The sequence below is a fragment of the Phocoena sinus genome, chromosome 1 (genome assembly GCF_008692025.1).
Source record: "Phocoena sinus isolate mPhoSin1 chromosome 1, mPhoSin1.pri, whole genome shotgun sequence".
NCBI lineage: Eukaryota > Metazoa > Chordata > Mammalia > Artiodactyla > Phocoenidae > Phocoena > Phocoena sinus.
In genome coordinates this window covers 58,424,125-58,446,146 of record NC_045763.1, presented here as the reverse complement: position 1 = coordinate 58,446,146, position 22,022 = coordinate 58,424,125, and the positions used below count along the sequence as shown (strand labels likewise).

Below are 22,022 nucleotides of genomic sequence, written 5' to 3'. Positions count from 1 at the left end.
CCACAACTACCAAAGCCCGTGCACCTAGAGCCCGTGCTCCCAATAAGAGAAGCCACCGCAGTGAGAAGCTTGCGCACCACAACGAAGGATAGCCCCTGCTCGCCGCAACCAGAGAAAAGCCCATGTGCAGCAACGAAGACCCAATGCAGCCAAAAATAAAATAAAATAAAATAAGTTTAAAAGAAAAAAAAGGAAATTATAGATACGACCAAAGCCCACCCTATCCTTCCCTTCCTCCCTCCCGCCTAGAGGTTAGCTCTACGGTGAAGCTGGTATACATCAATCCAGTATATGTTTTTGTACTTTTATGATGTATTTTAGTGTCTGAAAATTTGTATAAAGGGAATCAGATTGACATATCCTCTTGCAGTGTGCTTTTTTCCCCACTCACTCATATTCTTGAATTTATCCCTGTCGATAATGTGGATCAGGTCTGGGACAAGCTTGCATGTGAGCACAAGGAAGCATGTATACAGCTGCTCATTGCAGCACTATTTGTGATGGTGAAAAAGTTGAAACTACCCCATGTAGGGGAATGGATGAGCTGAGGTTTATTCATATAATGGAATGCCAATCCATAATTAAAACAAGTAACTTCTGTATTTTACATGGTCCAGAGAGGTTATGTGAAATGGCAAATGTCACTCAGTTGAACAGTGGGAAACCTGAGCCTGAATCCAGAACCCCTGGGTCTAACCTAGGGCTCTTTTTTAAAATTTTTTAATATCTACTCTTTTGTGTGTAAGTTTTTTTTTAAATAAATTTATTTATTTTTATTTTTGCCTGCATTGGGTCCTCGTTGCTGCGTGCAGGCTTTTCTCTAGTTGTGGCAAGCAGGGGCTACTCTTCACTGCGGTGCACGGGCTTCACACTGTGGTGGCTTCTCTTGTTGCAGAGCACAGACTCTAGGCGCGTGGGCTTCAGTAGTTGTGGCACTCGGGCTCAATAGTTGTGGCTCGCAGGCTCAGTATTTGTGGCTCGTGGGCTCTAGAGCACAGGCTCAGTAGTTGTGGCGCACGGGCTTAGTTGCTCCTCAGCATGTGAGATCTTCCCCGAGCAGGGCTCAAACCGGTGTCCCCTGCATTGGCAAGCGGATTCTTAACCACTGTACCACCAGGGAAGCCCATAGGACTCTTTTTAAATTAATCTTATATTTTTAAATAATTTCAAACTTACAGGAAAACTATGAAAATAACACAAAGAATTCACATATACCTTTACTGGATATTTTTAACGTGTCGCTTTTGTTTTGTCATCTCTCTCCTATCTCTCTTGAGACACAATTTCTTCACTAAGCCATCTGAGAGAGATTGCTTGCATATATTATTACCCTTTAGCTAAAATACTCCAATGTGTTTTCATATAAGTATTTTTTTAAATATTCACAGTGCAGGTATCAAATAAATTTTAACATTGATACAGCATTTTAAAAATAAACTGCAGCTCATATTAAAATTCTGCTGAATGTCCCAATAATAGTCTTGATAGTAAATTGCCCCTCATACTTGCCCTGGGCATAGGATTCGGTCCAGAATCACGTGTCGGTTTTAGTGGTCAAGCCTAGTTTTCAAATGATTTATTATTGCTGCATCTGAACATGCTTCACAGGTGTGCTTTTTGTAATTGCTCTATTACACACACCTGCTGACTTTAATATACTCTTGGTATAATTACTATATTCTTGGTGCTGTGTACAGTATTACTACCAAGAAGAAAACTCCAGTCTTGAGTAGCAAATGTTAATTTTAAAGAAACAGTTTAAACCACAGCTGAGAAATTCACAGTAGAGCACAGTGCTGAGTTAAGCATATGGTGGGAGTGAGTGACCTTTGTTCAAACTCTTACAAGCTGGGTGACCCTGGCACAATGCAACAGCTCTCTGACTCAGTTTCCTCAGCTGCAAAGTGGTGATGATAATACCTCACAAGTTGTTGGGAAGTTAAACAATGTTTGGGAATAGCCCCATATGAATTCATAGAACTCATTTAGAGCAGATCGGGTTTGTTTTTAGTTTGTGCACTGAGATTTAGTTTCTGTCAAGTTTGTGTTAATGGTTATGACACCTAGTAGCCCTTAAGCCTATTCACAGCAGAAGTGGGCGGTGACACTTAAGTCATTTCTTCCCCAGTTTATGACAAGGTTACCTGGTTTCTGCACAAACACAGATAAGGTGCTTTCTCTTTTACACATTATACCACATAAAACTTGGTATTTGGGGCTGCCCTGGTGGCGCAGTGGTTGAGAGTCCGCCTGCCGATGCAGGTGACACGGGTTCGTGCCCCGGTCCCGGGAAGATCCCACATGCCGCGGAGTGGCTGGGCCTGTGAGCCATGGCCGCTGAGCCTGTGCGTCCAGAGCCTGTGCTCCGCAACTGGGGAGGCCACAACAGTGAGAGGCCCGCGAACCGCAAAAAAAAAAAAAAAAACTTGGTACTGCGCAAAAGATTTTTCTTTATGTAGTCATAGAAAAGGAAATTTTCATCAGTTAGTTTGAACATCTTGGTTAGCCATACTTTATTAACATTCTAAAACTCAGTCACATAATTTAAAGGTATTTTCCTCTTCTCAAATAGCGTGCAATGTCTTTATTGAGGCACAATTGTTTGAGATGGAAAGAGGACAGTTATAAACATTTATATAAACAAAAACATTAGAATTTCATTTCTAATTTTAGTCTTCCAAATAGGAAGTACAATGAATTGATAATGCAATCCAGTGGTCCCCTCACAGGCTTTTAAAATTTATGGTGTTTTTTAAGCTGAATTGCATTTATGGCCAATTCTTCTGTCTGTAATTGCAAAGAGGTTGATCGAGGAAGAAGTTGTCAGGATGGCTTGAGGTTTAACTCCAGTTTACTAAAAATTTACTGAAAACAACACCGAATATATGTGTGTGCAGTAGTCCCTATTCAATTTCAGGTAAATTAGTGCACGAGATAAACACCACTATTGCTAATCATTATTAAAACTATATAGATTCTGGGAGCAAAATACAAAGCTGTAACTCTGGAGGGTTGTATTAGGACTCTCAATTACAAATAACGGAAATACAGCTCTAAGTAGTTTATGCAAAAAGATGGCTGTATGATAAAGTTTTCTCTTATACTGTAGGTCACGAATGTAATTGAACCTTGTTAACGATTAAAACCAGGGACTGTGATACATTTGGGGTTCTCATTCCACCTCTCCTCTTTGCCCTTTTCTGTTCATCTGTTTATTCTTCTTGCTCTCTGCAAACCATCCTCCTTTTTAAATTCTGGTCATGTGAGAAAAAGACATGACTAACAACAGCTTCTGAACTCTGCATCTAAACTTCTATCACTGGAGAGACTGTTTCTCCAGAATTTCTGGGGAAGGCCTTTCATTGGTCCAGCTTAGGTCAAGTGTGAACCTCTAGCCCAATTGTTATAACCAGAGTCAAGTCCTAGGAGGGCATTTGGTTGGCCTGCCTTGGATTAGGGTACCCCACAATAATCAACTACAGTCTGCTGACCAGTGTGACACTGAAGGAACATGTGGAAGGGAGGAAAGGGGCAGTTCCCAGAGAGGGGGAACTGGGCAGACGATAGACGGCCACCATAAGGGTGTACTCCATCCTTTCTTAGGAAAATTAGTTTCTGATTACTTATTGCATCCATAATGATTAACTCATATACAAATATCTAGACTACCAATAACAGTGAGTTAAAAATATTAGCCTCACCTAAAAATAGAGGTAAATTCTCCAGGGCAGCCCCTCAAAATCATCAGGGACGTGGGCTCCTTCCATCTTTCTGCCCACCGTCCTCAGTGTGTGGCTTCTTCTATCCTTCAGGTCGTCTCACAGTCCCAGATGGCTGCTGGAGCTCTAGCTGTCATGTCTACTTTCCAGTCATCAGGAAGAAGGAAGGGGGAGGAAAGGAGAAGAGGTTTCTCCATGTGTCTGTCTTCCCTTTTTAACAGACTTCCTGGAAATCCCTCTAAAAACTTCTATGTAAATCTCATTGGACAGAACTCAATCACATGGCCACACGTAGTCGTAAGGGAGGCTGGAAAATGGCTTTTAGTGGTTCAATAATAGAGAGGTCCTGATAGTAAGTAAGAATGTGAGAATGGATGCTGAAGAGACAACTAGAAGACTCTACCACATTTACGGTGAGCCAGACACTGGTAAACAAGAACGAGGTGGGTGTGATTTATAAACAGATAACTATAGCCAGTTCCTAAGGAGGCACAAGATGAGGGGGCGAGTCCAGTGCCAGGTGGAGAGAGTAGCTTGACAAGGGAAAGGGGTATCTCTTTTGCTTTATGGAAGTAAGGAGAGAGGATGGGGGAAAGCAATTTGTGGGTGAGGTGGTGGTGAGGAAGGGGCTCCATTGATTGGCGTCTGTTGTCCCTGAGAAGAAGAGGTCATGGAAGAAGTGGGGATGCTGAATAATAACGGACAAAGGCAAAAAGCTCCTTTGTACAAGGAAAAACATTTAAGTGGCTGGTTCTGAACCCTGGCAGTGCACAAGATACCCCTGATGAACCTTTAAAAAGGTACTGATGGGGCTGGAGACCGTGATCAGGCTTCAGGAGGTTTTGGGTTTTCTTTATCAATAGTTTACTTTTTAATTAATTTTTTATTGAAGTGCAGTTGCTGTACAATATTATATAAGTTACAGGTGTTCAATATGGTGATTCACAATTTTTAAAGGTTATACTTTAGTTACTATAAAATCCTGGCTGTATTCCCTGTGTTGTACAGTATATCCTTGTAGCTTATTTTATACCCAGTAGTTTATACCTGTTAATTCCCTACCCCTTTATTGCCAGCCCCCTCACCATTGGTAACCACTAGTTTGTTCTTTAATCTGTGATTCTACTTCTTTTTTTGTTATATTCACTAGTTTGGGTATTTCTTAGATTCCACATGTAAGGGATATCATACAGTATTTTTCTTTCTCTGTCTGACTTACTTCACTTAACATAATGCCCTCCAAGTCCATACTACTGGTCTATTTCTAAGCGATTAAGTTGGTTTAGGTGGTAAAAGAACCCTGGAGTAAGAGTCAGGAAAGTGGATGTGCCCCCAGATCTGCCACACTGCATAAATCACCGAGCCGACCCCAGCTTCATTGAAAAAATTAACAGGCTAGATTGAAACAAAATAGATGACATTTAGAAAAGTAATAAGTAAGTAAGTATATTCTACGTATTATCTCTACTATTTTAGTTGAATATAGTGATTTTCTTTACACCAAAGTTCCTATCGACGCAAATGCCTGGTCTTTCAGAATTCAGCTGGTGTTTTTTTTATTAGTGAGCTATTTAATGAATGTCCTGTAAGGTGAGCACATCTGTTGGTTTGCTCATTTTCTTTAACACACCACACAATTTTTCTGCTCCTGATTATCAGAGAAAGCTATCTAATTAGTGTGGTAGCTAGAAACATTTTCTCCTGAAGAAATGGAAAGTATTGTTTTTTTTTTTTTTGCGATACGCGAGCCTCTCACTGTCGCGGCCTCTCCCGTCGCGGAGCACGGGCTCCAGACGCGCAGGCTCAGCGGCCATGGCTCACAGGCCCAGCCACCCCGCGGCATGTGGGATCTTCCCGGACCGGGGCACGAACCCGTGTCCCCTGCATCGGCAGGCGGACTCTCAACCACGGCGCCACCAGGGAAGCCCGGAAAGTATTGTTTGCTCACTGAGGTGTTATTAACTCTGCCATATGAATCTATTTATAGTAAGGAATTCAGTCAAAAGTTAAAAAGGTGGTTAAAAATAACTGCCATGTTGAAATGATCCAAGGAAATAAAAGAAAACTGCAGAGTTGAAAAGAGAAATGCATATTTTTACATTGTGTATTGCTTTCTCATCAGTTATACTGTGGCAGCTTAGAGAGAAACAACAATGATGATGATAAAATAATAGACTATAGGGAAGAGCTTCAGAAGACACACCGAGGCCTGAAAGTTCTCTGATGCCTTCATGTAATATTGTTTTCCTTCTCATGGGAAACGGATGGAATTAATAAATTGTGTCATTGTCTATTATTCATTTACTCTTTTAACAAATATTTATTGAGCACCTACGATGTGCCAGGCACTCTTCTAAGCATTAAAGATCGGTGGGGAAAAAAGCAGACAAAATTTCTGCCCTCCTGGATCTTACATTGTAGTAGGTAACAATGAACAATGTATGAAATATGCAATATGTTTGATTTTAGATGGTGGTGAGTACAATAAATAAAGAAAAGGGAGGGGAGGAGAGTAGGAAGTATGGGGGGCAGGTTTCCAATTTTAGATAGAGTGACCAGGGAAGGTACAGAGGTGGTATGCTAGTGAGCAATGCAACAACCTTGGGGAAGAGCATTCCAGGAAGAGGGAACAGCAAGGCAAAGGCCCTGAGGTGTTTACTAGGTGGCCAGAGGACAGAGAGAGGTACACCAGGTAGGCCTTCACAGGTCACTGTAGTGACTTGGACTACTATTGTTTGTGGGATGGGGAGCCATTGACAGGTTTTGAACAGACAACATTGTTTTAGCAGGATCATCTAGTTACTCTATTGAAGAAGATCTGTGGGAGCCTTTTGCAATGACCCAGGCAAGGGATGATGGTGGTTTGAACTAGGGTGGTCGAGCAGAGGTAGTAAGAAGTGATTTAATTTCTGGATATATTTTAAAGGTGGGGTAAATGGATTTTCCTGAAAGAGTAGACATGAGGAGTAAGAGAAAAAAAAAAAAAATCAAGGATGACACCAAGATTTGTGAGCAGTACTATTTACTGAGATGGGGATGCCTGTGAGAAGAGAAGTCTTGGGAGATCATCTTGTATTGGATCTTACAGCCTGTGAGGAGGTGCAAATGGACACGTCAGACAGACAATTGAATGTATGAGTCTGGAGTTCAGGGTCAAGGTCGGGCTAATCTGTTTTCATGACATGTAGATAGTGCTTTAAGCCACAAGAATGGACGAGATCACCAAAGGCCTGAGCTGTGGGGCCTCCAGCATTTATGTGACAGAGAGACCTAGGAGAAACCTGAAAACGAGGCTGAGAATGAGTAGCCAGAGAAAGAGGTCATAGGCTAGTGGTGTCCTGGGAGTGAAGTGAGGAGAGCGTTTCAGGAAGGAGAGAGTAGTCAACTCAGTCAAATCTTCTTCTGCAAGGTACGCCAAGATCCGTGTCCCTGTCCCAGAAAATAGGATGAAGAGAGAGAACATGAAACTCCAGTGATTGCCCAGGGTCACACACTTGGCATGTGGTAGATTTGAGATTCAAAAACCCTGATTGTTTGACCTTAATCCAAGCTCTTAAAGGGAAAATAAAACAAAGTCTAGTCCACCTATTTACAACATCAGTTGTATTTGTAGCTCTACATGCTTTTCTGCAAATTTTTTGTTAAAAAAATTGGACTTTTAACAGAAGGATTTCCATGCTTAGTAAAACAAAGGAAACAAAATGGGGAAAAAATAGGAGTTTTAAAAATCATCATTTCATTAACGTTATGAGGATAGGCTGAAACCAACGTCTAGCATTTTTCCAAAGTGTTTCCGGGTTGGTTTGTTTGTTGCATTCAAATTGCTTTTCTGCATTACTCTGGGCTTTAGCGAGCTCCTTCCTCATCCCTCACAAGGTTCTACATATGCTGCCTCTCTTCAATCAAGTGGAATCTCCGAAGTAGCATGCTGGGTGGAATGTGCAATGAATACTAAAAAAGGAAAAATGAACCTGCAAACACTTGGCAGCTGGCAGCTTCTTAAAATCCTAATCTCATTTAATGAAATACAAGTGATTTTCAATTTTAGCTACTAAAATAATATTCTACGTTGAATACCAAAGTAAAATGAGTGCTGAACTTTGTTTAAATCCAGATGAGAAGAGGTTTTAAATAAGCATCACATCAGCCAGTATCCAATGAATATCAAATTTTGCATGTTTACCATGAAATCATGAACACTGAAAAGAAAACAGCAGGAGTATGATGAGAGTTTAGGGTTGGTGTTGTTTACTAGGTGGACATGAGCAGCCTGCACTACCTAAAATGCATGCTTTTCAACTTTTCTAGTCCTTTTTCCTCCTCTTCAGTCCACAAGTCTAGTGACACTTCCTGCCTCTCCTCTCAGGTACCTCATATTCCCATTCTTGCTGTCTCCATTTAAGTATCTGTCTCTTCCCCCAGACTCACATATGTGTGTACAGACATATATAAGAGGATTCATTACAGGAATGGGTATACTAGTGAAAAATTGGAAACAATCTAAATATCCGGTAACAGGAGAATAGGTAAATATATTAAAACACATTTATTCTATGGAATACTGTGCAACTGTTTAAAGGAGTAAGATAAGGTTAAATATGATGACGTAAAAATTTCCAAGATACATTGATAGGTGAAAATAAAAAGTCACAGAATAATACTATATGTTAACCACTTAGGTAGAAAACATATTGGAAAGAACACCATTAACTTGTTGAGAGTCACTATTTTTGATGATGGGGATGACACATGGGAAGCAGGGGTGGGAAAAGGCACTGTCACTTTTCATTCCATTTACATTGGTATTGCTTAGATTTGTTTCTTTCATGTATAACTGTATAGCTTAAAACTATATATATATTTTACTACTGTACTCTTTCTTTCTCACTCACTTCTAATAAAATTCTCAGGCAGGATGTGAACAGAAAGAAACAGTCAGGTTTATGGACTTCCGCATCTCACACTTGGGTTCCAGTGTTTGACTATTTATGATTTCCTTCCTGTGCTCTGACAAAGTCACTAATTATAGGTATGCCTTTATGGTTAAAAACTGCATTTTGTTTTGCTTGAATTTTTGAACCAGTGATCTCAAGAACTGTGTTTCTGCAACACTTGCTTAGTGTGCGAATCCTCTTCCTACCCCAAACAAAAAGGGACCATTTAAGAATAAATTCTTAATTTGTTGCTAAATGCTAATTATGAGAATTAGATAATAAGTTGTTTTCCTGACCATAAACATAAAGGAAATGCATCTTCAGAAAATCGATGGAAATTCTGTATATAAAAGATGCAGATTATTTATCCTAAATTAAATTCAAAAGTGAAATTAGCAAAGTGGCTAGGGTAGTCCTAACATGAAACATTAATTGGGATTTAATGGTGATAATCTTAGCGGTAGGAAAGAGACATAATAGTCTATCAGACCTTTGTTAGATATCCTTGTAATATTGCCTTAATGATAGCATCCAAGAAAGTTGCACACAATCCACTCCATGAATCAGAATCCAATTATTTTTTATTGGTTTCATGCTTTTACCCAAGAGAGATCCATAAATTGTTTTTAATCACTTCTTTTATCTTAAATCAATAGTGTCTGCCAAGTGGGTAATGTTTTCCATTAAAACATCATCTCCCTGTAATTGGTATGATTACTTCATAAAGAGATAAACTGCAGTACAATTTGGCAGTCTTTGGGTTTATAAAATCTAATTATATTCACAACACAATATTTTATTCTTAGTAATCACAAAAAGAACATAAACTTGAACAAAACCCAGACATTTACGATGAAGTAATTGGAAAGAAACAAGTTAATTATTGCATATAGTACCACCTCTATTAGTAATCTCTGAGAGAAAGCTTTTTACAAAGTCATTCAGAGCGTAGGGAGGTTCGAGGGAATTCTGGTCCTCTTTGCCTGCTAGGCAACCTTGTGGCTGAGATGGGGAGTTTTGTTCAATCCTGAGGTACAGGCTTCTCAAGGCTGGGCTAGGACCCGGATCACCCAGGTGTGGACTAGAAATTCCCCAGCCTTGGATTTTCATATGCAAGCCTATGCATGGATGGATAGGCTGCTTCAGCAGGAGCTACAGAGGAGGGGTAGCGGGGACAAGCATGAACGTCACCCTCTGTTTCAACAGAATATTTGCTTTCACTTGTTTTTTATTTGGGGTTTCTGCAACAGATTTCACTTGGAGAAAGGGGATCAGCTGCTAAAATTTATTTTTGAAAACCTCTGCCCTATGCCCTAGTCATCTTCTGCCTCTATGTCAAAGGGACTGAAAATAGAAGGAAAGAAAAGAAGCTGGGAACACCTTCTGACTGAACCAGGAGGGCCAAACAACAACCCATGTTACCCAAAAACTGCATGCTAAAACTCTAAAGCCCTCTTATAGCATCAATATTATTTCTAACTCTGGCAAAAACAAATTCCTAATTTAAAAAAGGATAAAACACACACACAAACCAAGAAGATACCCCCAAATTGTAATTCAATTTTTCCTCCCTATATCGCTTCTGTGTAAGAAAAGAGAGGTAGGGAGCAAAGAAGATTCGAGAACAGGAGGAAATTAGATGTCCCTTAATCAGCTTCAGTATTGTCCAGAACCAAGGTGTTCCATTTTGCTTCAGCATCACTGCATACTAATCTACCTTCCTTTCTTTGTATTTCTCTCCCCTTCTTTCCTCTCGATGGTATCTTGAGGGGCTTTTTCTCTCTCTTCCTCTTTCTCCGTAACCCACTCCAATAAGTATGACACATTCATTTAGGAAGCAGCAACTTAGATTGTGAGACTCAGAGAAAGTTAATAATAAGCCCAAGGGCTAGATGGAAAGATGAAAAGATACAAAGTTGTCCCCTAAAGCTACAGAAAATTCTGACTGAGGAAGGGAAAGGTGGCAGAGGTCTGGGGTTAGGGGCAACTTGTCCAGGAGGGAAAGAAGTAGAGACATTAGCTCTGGAGAATTCTTCTATAAAAGGGACTTATCAGTGGCAAGCTGATTCTCACATGCAGCTCCTACCTGTGATTCAGATTGCAACGTCCCCTCCTGGGAAAGACCTTCCCTGACTGCCCAGCACAAAGTGGCCACCAAGTCCTTCTCTATCACATTATCCCATTTTACCTCTCTACATGGCACTCATTATCTGGCATTTTTATTCTTTATTTTTTTCTGCCTCTCTCCATCTCCTATCCTCACCCTCTTCCCCACCAAAAAGCTCCCTGAAGGGCAGTGATTTGGTTCCATGTGCTATCTGCTTCTTGCTTTTAGAATATAAGCTCTAAGGCTGCAGGAACTAGGCTGGTTTTGTTAACATCTATATTGGTTCAAAGTGCCTTTACACATAGTAGGGGCATTCAACACTTCAGTGAATACTTGTTGAATAAGAATCATAGAAAGATGGGCTTCTCTGGTGGCGTAGTGGTTAAGAATCCACCTGCCAATGCAGGGAACATGGCTTTGAGCCCTGGTTTGGGAAGATCCCACGTGCTGTGGAGCAACTAAGTCTGTGCACCACAACTACTGAGTCTGTGCTCTAGAGCCCACGTGCCACAACTACTGAGCCCACGTGCCACAACTACTGAAGCCCATGTGCCTAGAGCCCATGCTCTGCAACAAGAGCAGCCACGATGATGAGGCACACCACAACAAAGAGTAGCCCCGCTCACAGCAACTAGAGAAAGCCCACGCACAGCAGCGAAGACCCAATGCAGCCAAAAATAAATAAATAAAATAAATAACTTTATTAAAAAAAAAAGAATCATAGAAAGAAAACCCTTTGCCGTTTACCAAGGTTGCATTGTGATGAAGCAGTTGAAATTTTCTCTGAGTTGGGGCAGTGGCAAGCATACTGCTTTGTTTATAGGTATAGCCTCAAATTTTAGTCCATTGGGACCAACAAGGGCCAATGGCGTGGATGGAAGTGTCTCCTCCATTCTTAACGTGTTGTGGGTGTGAGAAGGACACTATAGGAAGAGAAAGCAGCCCCCTTTCTGCTCCAGGGGGACAAGGAGGAGATGTTCTAAAGGAAGCACTGACTGCATTGAAAGCACACACAGAAGATCAAATAATGCTGCAATCCTATAAGCCTGACAAAAGCTTTTTTGATGTGTGGCAGGTTACAGTTATACTGAAATACACTATGAAAATATTTTTCACTTGTTAACAGATGTCTTCAGCAGATTGGTAAACATCAAAGATTCATCTTGGTCTTTTGGTATCTCTATCTCAAATACTACCCGCCTCTTTGCTTCATTATATTCTCCCATTGGATAAGGAATAACACAAAGGCATATGATCATTTACAAGTCAACATATTTAATGTTAGCATTTCATTAGTGATTTAAAATATACACCTTTCAGAATATGTGAAGTACAACAAATATATACATATTTTAGGGTAAACAGAATAGAATTTCACAGCAGGAGATATATTTTTTACACCAATAGTATGTTCATTTTGGAGCACAATGGCTTTAGTAAATGATATAAAATAAAGAGGACCATCAAGGCAAAAAAAGAGATGAATTGTGATAAATTATTTATATGTTGGACATTAAACAGTCTTCATAGATAGAGTGACCAAATGATTTATCATCCAAAGGGATGCTTCTGAGAGGGAAAAGGCACACTGGCCATAATTAACACTGGGACAACAGACAAAAACCAGGACAAACCAGGATGTGTGGTCATCCTCCTCATGGGGACATTTTTTTTTTTTTTTTTGCAGTACGCGGGCCTCTCACTGTTGTGGCCTCTCCCGTTGCGGAGCACAGGCTCCGGACGCGCAGGCTCAGCGGCCATGGATCATGGGCCCAGTGGCTCCGCGGCATGTGGGATCTTCCCGCGTCCCCTGCACTGGCAGGCGGACTCTCAACCACTACGCCACCAGGGAAGCCCCATGGGGACATTTAATGACAACAAAACTGGTTTTGTGGTTTTTCTTTTTTTCAAAAGCCAAAGCAAAACAAAATAGCTTGCTTATGTGCTAACAACTGGTCCTTTTTTGATTAACTGCTTTGTTTGCTAAAATAAAACTATTTAATCTGAATATAAATTATTGCTGACAACTGTTAGAAGAAGAGAAATTCAATGGGTAATCTATTCAATTTTCAAATTGTTCTGATCATTAGAAAAAAGTTCCTCCTGATGTAAAAATTAATCATAATAGAGATGTCTGCTGGGTACCATTTCTCAATTAAAATATACATTTTATATTTTTAAGATCACCCACTTCCAATATTGACCTGGTTGGCAGATAGAGTTCATCTCCAGTCCCAGCCCTTATTGACTGTGGCCATGAGGAGCACTGTGTTGCGAGGATTCTGAGGCCACCTTAGGGCTCAGCAGAAAGGCACGTGGTGATGAGTTGGTGATGTTTACAGGAGACATAGGATATGGGGCAGTGACAGGTGTGGCAAGTATTGCCATCCTAGATTTGGAAAAATACCTGGTTTAACAATAATTTTGAGACAGATATCTAATACAAAAGAAATAATTACACCTTGTTGATCTTCTACCTCAATAAATCTACTACAGTGTAATTAATACACCAACTACACCACAGGAGAACAATGCCATCACTCTGAACTGGAATGAAGACAGCTATCTCATGATTTCCACACACACTGTTTTACAACTCTCTCAGTCCAAAATCAAAATAAGGAAGATCAAATTCTTAACATCTGAATAGAAAGTAGTAGGGCAAAAACCCAACACAGTAAACATGCAATTAATTGTTCCTCTGTTTCCATCCCTTACCTATTTTGTCGTCTGTGGGCTGTATTTTTATCTACTCGAGAGAACACTAAGTAATAAAATGAAAATTAAACTTGCTTTTCCTCTTGTAAGCGAATACTAATATCTCAATTTCAAAGAACGATTTTCAGCATTTATTTCACTACCACATATTTTGTATTATTTATCCTTCATACAAAAGAGAGATCTGTTTTGTGCCTTGTAATGAGGAAAATTAAAAAAGATATAGTTGATACATCTTCTAAAATATAGGAGGCATCCCTAATATTGTTGCTGCTTTTGTGGCCATGAATTATGTTCTATCTTTAGATCTTAATTCTCCAATTAAAAAAAATAGGGCAGAATTAAATTTGTGTTGAGGGAGAGAGCCATCTTCAAATTGCAAGGCAGCTTTGGACTACACAGCTCTACTTTTCTAAGAGTGAAATCCTATTGAAGTGGCTTTCCAAAATATTTTGTGGAAAATAAGAATTTATAGGTGGTAACGCCTCGTTCATGCTCCCCAAACAGGTCACGAATTCATCAGGCAGCAGGGTCTGTTCTGGAATAGTTTCATTTGGTGATGCATTTTCCAAAAGCATGGTGGTTTCCCCTTCTACAGGGTTTTGCATGTCTGGAGGACTGCATTCTCCTTGATTTAAAATGAGGCTTAATTCTTCAAGAAATAGTGTGTTGCTTAGCGAATTCATACTTGAGACAGAGAAAGAAAAATTAGGATATTTTTTAAACCTGGCATTCTTTCCCAGGTTTAAGCAATCAGCTGGTGGCTCCAGAGGTGAGGAAGCTGTTTCATCATTTTTGCTGAGATGGTTTCCCCCAGTGAGAAAATTTGAAATCTGGGGTTTATACCCAGTGTTGAGATCAGGAATATATACAATTGTAGTGTTGGTGAGTAGTGACTTTTGCAGGCTGTCGTTTGTCTCCACGGATCCTGCGTTCTTTTCCCTTTTGTAGTCCATGGGTTTTTCTTCTGGGAGAAAGATTTCTATCTCTGTAATCACTGGATCAACATATAGGACCTGTTCTCTGGAATTATTATTCATAAATTCACTTTTTTCCTAGAAAGAAAAGACATTGTTTTTTTTTTTTTACAAAAGAAGTTTAAAGGAGCCAACTGGATAATTGAGTAAGGACTGGAGTTTTGCTTTCCCTCAACTTTCCTTTCCCCCTCATTTTTCTTCATATTGTTTCGCTTCCCATATGATTTCCTCCTTTTGTCTTTTGTTAACCCTGCTCCATTCCAAATGTTTGTTAAATTCTCCCAGGAGGAGACTGAAGGAAGGGAGTAATAAAAATAGTCCATGCTGTAAGCACATGCCTTTATTTAAAAATTTTAAAGAGAAAGAAGCCTATTTCATATTAACTTGCAAATTATTTCAGGACCTTTTAAAATTTTGGACTATTTCTTAATATTATAGTTCCTTTCTACAAGAAAATACTTTGTTGCTTAAATAAAAGAAAGTTGGCGGTGGGGGATAGTGCATGAGAATCCTATTTTGCTTCCATTTGAGAATAAAGTTGTAGTAAATGCTTTGTGCTGTGGTTCTAAAGGGGTGCAGCTAGCTGCTCACAATTCAGACATGTCTGTGATGATCAGTCAGGAGGGTGGGTGAAGAAAGTTTTTCTTTGTATAAAAGCCTGATGACTCTTCTGGTAAGAAAAGGACTCGAAGCCTTCCAGCTGATGGCTGGCTTCCCAGGGCAAATAACTCCCACCCAACACAATTACAAAATTATAGCCACTTGCTATGGACTGAATGTTTGAGTCCCTCCAAAATTCATATGTTGAAGCCCTAACCCCCAATGTGATGGTATTAGGAGGTGGGGCCTTTGGGAGGTAGTTAGGTCATGGGGGTGGAGCCTTCATGAATAGGATTAGCGTTCTCATAAGAAAAGACACGAGAGAGCTGATCTCTCTGTCTGCCATGTGAGGACACAACCAGAAAGCAGCCATCTGCAAGAGAGCTGTCACCAGGAACCAGATCTGCTGGTGTCTTGATCTTGGACCTCCCAGCCTCCAGGACTGTAGGAAATAGATGTTTGTCATTTAAGCCACCCTGTCTATGGTATTCTGTTGGAGTAGCCTGAACTGACTAGAACACTACCCCTTAGTCTTTGGGCAGAAAACAAAGCCTCATCTGAAGGAAACCCTAAGGTTCATTTCTAATTCCAGGAGCCCAGAATGGGAAGGAAGTTTGACAAAGACGAAGACCTTGAATAAAGCAGCATGAAGGGTCATCCAAATTTTCATCGACTCTGCCTCCCCAAGGCACTTGCCAGGTTTGGGTTGGGAAGGGCAGACATGTAGTCATGGGTCAGATGCAGTCAAAGGAGCTAGAGTTGCTATAGTAAACTGAGAGGAAGGCGGTGTTTTCCCCTCTTCAGGCTGGCAGCTGAGTGGAGAAGTGGATGGGAGTCAGACCGTAGTGAAGGACATAGAAGAGCAACAGGGACTATTCCAGTGTGAGGACAGTAAAGGAAGAGGAGGATCTGATCACAACAAGGGCAGGGACAATGCTCTGAATCACAGAGTGTCCCCAGTTCCCTAGGATAACTAGTGGGGGGGCAAGACAGAACGACTAAGTGGAATGTATATCAAGACCACAGTATTTATTAGTTGTAGTTTGGTGACTATGTACTTGTCCTTCAGTCAGCTGTTAACTATGTACTTTATTCTATATGTGGGTTCAGTTATTCCAGACCACCCGTCCACTGTGTAGGCAACGTTACCTCCTTCAAAATCAACCACGTCCACACCCTTTCTCTCCTTCAAGGATCCAGAGACAAGGATCCCTCCTCTTGCTCCAGGTGAGACTTTCCTCCACATCCCCTCATAGTCGTGCTTGATCAGTCCCCTCCCTCCCCCGCCCCTCCCCCCATACTAGTCCTCTCAAGCCCATTCAATTTAGTACAAACACGCTTCTGAGTCCATACTGCTCTGGAGCTACTGTTAATACATTCGTCGCATCAGTATTGAGAGTATTTGATCATGTGTCAGCATAGCCCCTTTCTTACTTCCCTTCTAGACTACACTCCTCAAAAGATGTCTCCACTCTCAGTCCCCTTCCATTCACTTCTAACTGACCCCCTGAGCCGGGACCACCAGTGACCTACTCCTTGTCACATTCCACAGATGAATTCCACTTCTTATGTTACAGACCCTCTACAAAGTCAGCACCAAGGACCCTTGCTTCTCGACACTTGGCCCACAACTCATGATGCTCATTTCTCTACCTTCCCATTCTGCCTCTTTCCTAGGACCATTCCTATTCCAATGGACACACCCTCACTGACTCCTCACTGGCTTTAGCAATAGTTTTCAACCCCTTAACAGTGTGCTCAGCATGGCTGTGTAGTGGAATCACTTGGAAAGCTTTGGAAACTGCTGAGGCCTGGGTCTCCCCCTGCCCTCCCTCCCCCAAAGACCCTGGGTTGTGGCCTGGGAATCAGGATTCTAGCATGCAACCAAGGCTGAGAACTGTTGCCTTAGGGACTCACCTGGGACTAGGGAAGGAGTTGGTTAACGGGCTCACTAGATCTCCAAAAAGAGCCACTTTTTCTTGTTTTACAAATACTTGTCTTCCTCACATCATTTGAACAAAGGGTTCCTAGGCTAAAAATAACTTTTTTTCAAGTTTGAAAACTATTGATTGGCAGAATGAAGTCTGAGTTCCATAATGAGATCTCCTGTGATCTGATCCCACTCTGCATTCCCACATTATTCCAGTCACTCTTCACATCAAGTGTTTCCACAAAGCAACACCCAACATGGTCTTCTCACCTCTGTGCCCTTGCTCATGTAGCCTGTCTATTTTGAATGTCTTCCGTTTCTCCTGAGCAACTCCTTCCTGTCTTTTAATATGTTTCCTCTATACTCTCATCATGTTTGGTCTCATCTCTGTTACTGTACTACGTCACTGCATTGCAATGCTTGAATGATGTGTCTGTCCCATCAACTGAGTTTTGAACCCCTTGACAGCCAGGCTGGAGAGCCAGAAAGTGTAGGAGCACACATAGCAGATTACTTCCCCTCTTCCATAATCAGCAGCAGCTCCTCCATAACTGGCAAAGTCCCCTACAGCCTCAGGGTCTTCCTGGGGCACCCTTCTATTCTTTGCTAAACTGGATACCTGGCCCACCCCTGGTGACGCCATCTGCCATAGTCCCCTCACATTCATCTTCTCTAATTCCACTGGGTCTCAGGAGCAAAGTGGTGTCCTCCCTGGGCTCCACCTGCTTCTCATGTAAAACAGAAGCCCCTTTGTGTCTCTGAGGCTCGATCTATTGAGATTTTCTTCCCTCTTCCTTTTGTCCCTGAAGACACCTTCCAACTGCTTGGCCACCAAGTAAGTGGCTCTGGCACCTGGCTTACAATCTTCCATTCACTCTTCTCTTTTGAATGACATTGCTTCTCTCTTTCATCTCTCTTTTCTTCCCTTAGTCCATTTTCTTATCTCTCTTAAGTATGATTTGAAATATGTATAATTTTATCTCTACATAAGCCATACAGTTGTGCAAATATGCACACATATTTCTTTATTTGAATGGAAATTCTACTCTAATTATTGGACTGCACTCTTGGTTTCAGCTGCCATTTAGTTTGTATTTGATGGTGTTTGGTTACCTGTAGCATTTTCACAACATTGCTATTTTCTATATTAGGAATATCTTCATAAATCCACTTCGGTATTAGCAATAAGATTCTTCTTTTAATTCTAAAAAACAAAAAAATGACTAAGAATAAGCATCTTACTTGAGGATTGGTGCAGGCAATCATCTAGGAGATTAGGAAATCAACTAGAATGGAATGCATAATTAAAACCAAACTTTCCGATGCAGAAACTAAGATTTCCATCTCTTACTTTAAAAAGTTATGTGGGAAGTTGATTCAATATCTTTTCAGATTATCCTCTTCTCTCTATTGCTCTGCCTGTCTCTAATAAGCCGGAACATTACAAAACACTCACACTAGATTCAAGATAAATGGGAGAACCACCCAGGAAGTGAAACTATACACATGTTAAATATGGCAAACCATTATAAGCGGAGATGTCGGTGTGGAAAAGTTTGTAAAACCTAAGGGATACTTTGTAAAACTTTCCAAGGGGACCATAACCACAGAGAAATATTAAAGAAGAGAATGTCATATAATAAAACTATAATATTTGAGCTCCTCTAATTGTAATGATTCTAAATAAGGTTGAGATGATAGTGGTGGCTACAGACTTTCCTTATGTAGTTGGAGCAGGAGTCCTGGGAAGTTGGCTTGCAGTTGTGTGGCATGGTGAGGACACCAGTTTTTACTTAGGCTGTGTGCTTATTATGGATCTCTGGGATCGGGTGGTGGAAGGAAGAGTGAGAAGCTGTGAACACCTCACCTTTCCTCCAAAGCTACCCCTTGGCACTGCCACTGTGTTGAAAGCACTTTCTGCATTTACGTAAAAACGGATTTGAGCAAAAAGGCTGTCCCGGGAGCTTCGAAGAGACTACACTGATGTCTGGCACGTTATTATGTGTTAACAATGCAGCACAACAGATCAGACTCTTATGCAGCTTCTCTAAGAACTTTTACTAAGTAACAACCAAATTAGCTGCATGAAATTTGCTTGCCCAGTTTGACCTTGAACTGTAGGGTAAAAACTAATTTCTTTACACATATTTATACAATGTTTTATGGTTCAGTTTTTTAAATAATTCACACTCCCTTTGTATACCTAAAATGAGACCAAATTAGTAAGTTCATGCTATTGAAGAAAAGTTTTTATACAGCATACTGATACAGTGAGAAAAATATATATGTGTGTGTGTGTATATATATAGATAGATAGATACCACTCTTGTTTTCATTATATTAAAAATTGTTTTGCTCTCCATTTTCCAGTTCTGTTTCTGAAATAAGGCTTTTATAAATAATGTAAAGTTATAGTAAAAACAGTTTCTGCTCATTTGTAAAATAGTAATATTGGAATTATCTCTGGTTTTATCTTTTTAAAAAGAATGCTTATTTAAATAATTAAATTAGCAAAGAATTGTTTTATTTTCTTATTTATCGTTACCAGTAGGAAGTTAATTTTTAGTTTGTAACAAACTTAATGTTATTTAAAATTTTACACTCTCTAGGACATCTTTGGAGAATAACACAAATATTAATATGCTTATGCACTACAAGTTAGACATTAAGATATTTCAAAGGGTTTTATAATCAAGTATATTTTAAAACAACCTGAAATAAGGTTCCATATTAGTTTTCTCACCTCACAAGGGTACCAGGGATATATTTATTAATGTGTAATTTAAAAGCTTAGGTTTTGAGGAAAAAGCCTATGTAAATTTAAAAAATATATCACTAGTGTACCTTATTCACAATAGCTCATTCTGAATCTCTCTACTGCATTTTGATTACAAATTTCAAAGAAAAAAGGATTATCTCACGAAGCAAGTGATGGCAAGAAATAGAAACTCAGTGCCAATTAGGCAAAGAACATTCACATGTGTTAAATTTGTGCGTCACTGGACGAACTGGGGGACTGACACCTCAAACAACTTTATTAACCAATTAGAAATACTCAGTGCATCTGGTAAGATTTAGGGTGTCAAAGGACTTGCTTCCCTCAAAGTCTCATTTTAAAATAATTAGGCATTGATCTTTATTATACTAATACCATATTGGAAAAAAATGACTGAAGGAGGCCAAGGGGAATGGGCATTGGGGCTGGATGCTAAAACACTAACACGATTGGTATCAAAGTGATGAATTCACACATTGCCACACTTCTCTTCACATTGATTCAGGGGATTTGCTTGGGTAGAACTTGAGGTAGGTTACGACTTAAACTACTGTGAAGAATTCAGGCACTGTAGACAGACTTGAGGGCACAATGAGAAGGCTGCGTAGGGAAAGACAGAACATGGGCTGAGACGTCAGCTGTTCCTGGCTTAGTGTTTGGTGACCTTGGGCTGAGCACTTAACCTCCCTAAGCCTCGTGTAAGTCATCTGTAAAATAGGCCACTGAGCTTTTCTGGCAGGATCTTGCAAGGATTAAACGAATGACATTTGTAAATAGTTTGGCATGGATGGGTACTCATTGAACAGTTTCTTTTGTCTTTCTCTCAAGAAAAATGTTGATGAATTTTTCTAGTAAATCATAGAATTGACTACATTTTGATGGTACCAATATATGTCTAAATGAGAAAACAAATTGTACAAAAACTTACCCAGTTCTGAGCGATCTGTTCAATATCCCAATCAAAGAAAGAATTGATAAAATAACGGCAAAGAAGACCATTCCTAATAGAAGCCCAATGTCTTGTTGCCTATTGTCTGAGAGGAAAGAAAAATAATTTTAGGTATAATTTCCATCTATGTGACGCCAGAATCATTGTTCTTCTACTCTGCTCCAAGTGAAGGTCATTGATCTCAAAGGAAATAGGAAGGGGAAATAAAATTAACCTTTACCTTGGGCTGTAAAGTGACTGCCCTTCCAAACTGCACAATACCTTTTGTTTGAGGGAATTGGGCTGCATATATCTGATGTCAGTGAATTGAGTCTCTGGCAAACGTGGTCAGCATTAGACATTTTTCTGAGCTTGTGCTTGCATATTTTATATAAAAAAAGTTTAGTGATAAACATCACTTGGTTTGTTCGGCACGAGTGCGAATTCCCAATTGCTTGCAACAGAGTCTAAAGCTGGCCACAATCACAACTGAGTTGTTTTCTTTTTTTTTAACCTTTTGTACAAGACAGAAGTTATGTACAACTTGTCACCATTCTTCGAAATTTATTGTTCATGAATTTTTTCCTGCTAAAAAAGAACCTTCACTCTACTTAGAACAATATTTGTTATAAGAGAGAAATCCAAATTGCCATATATCTTACACTGACATTTTATTTTAAAGACAGTGCTTTTTTTGAATTTTGAAGTGGAATTAATCACCTGTAATCTTTAAATAATTATTATATTCGGCATGTGTTACCTACCAGGCTCATCCTATTTTCTCCCTAGTACATGAAAAACCCTATTTTCTATTTTCAAATGTAAACTTTAATTTGGACATAACTTGTCATGCTGGAGTTGGTTCTGAGCCATGCTGGATATTGGCCCCTTCCATCCTCCTTCCTCCCCAGCTTTGGCAGACGTTTATCGGATACTTACCATGTGTCAGACACTGAATTGGCCCTGCCCTAGTTATTCCCCAGCTGCACCTAACATGAACTTGGGGGTCTCCACGCTGTCCAGCCCCTCTCCTAAAGCCACTGGTGGGCCAGGGCCAGTGTGGCTTACTTCGCTCCAAAGTCCCAGTGGGGTATGGAATTAGTGTTTTCCTAGGACTACAATACTATTGCTAAGGATTTCAAGCAACTAACGGGAGGTACTGGCTTCCACATATCCTTGTGCATTAGTCCTGGAGGAGAATGAGGAATTCCCAAGTTAACATGGGGCCAGGTAAAGGGCTTTGAGGAGTAGAGCGGAGTCACCAAGAGAATAACCTGAGATACCTGGGTTCAAACTAGATGCTGCTGCTTATTAGCTCTGTAACATCAGAGCA

General features: G+C 40.2%; 1 protein-coding gene across 1 annotated transcript in view; it reads right to left on the bottom strand.

Moving 5' to 3' along the window:
* Window positions 1-13,707: 13,707 nt before the first annotated feature.
* Window positions 13,708-22,022, bottom strand: part of IL23R (interleukin 23 receptor) — a 54,567-nt gene continuing 46,252 nt past the window's right edge. The window contains exons 9-11 of the mRNA XM_032641242.1: window positions 20,690-20,795; window positions 18,099-18,189; window positions 13,708-14,533 (exon numbers count right to left, since the gene is read on the bottom strand). Of these exons, the coding sequence (XP_032497133.1) occupies window positions 13,883-14,533; window positions 18,099-18,189; window positions 20,690-20,795 (848 nt within the window). The 3' untranslated portion in view covers window positions 13,708-13,882. The remainder of the gene's footprint in view (window positions 14,534-18,098; window positions 18,190-20,689; window positions 20,796-22,022) is intronic.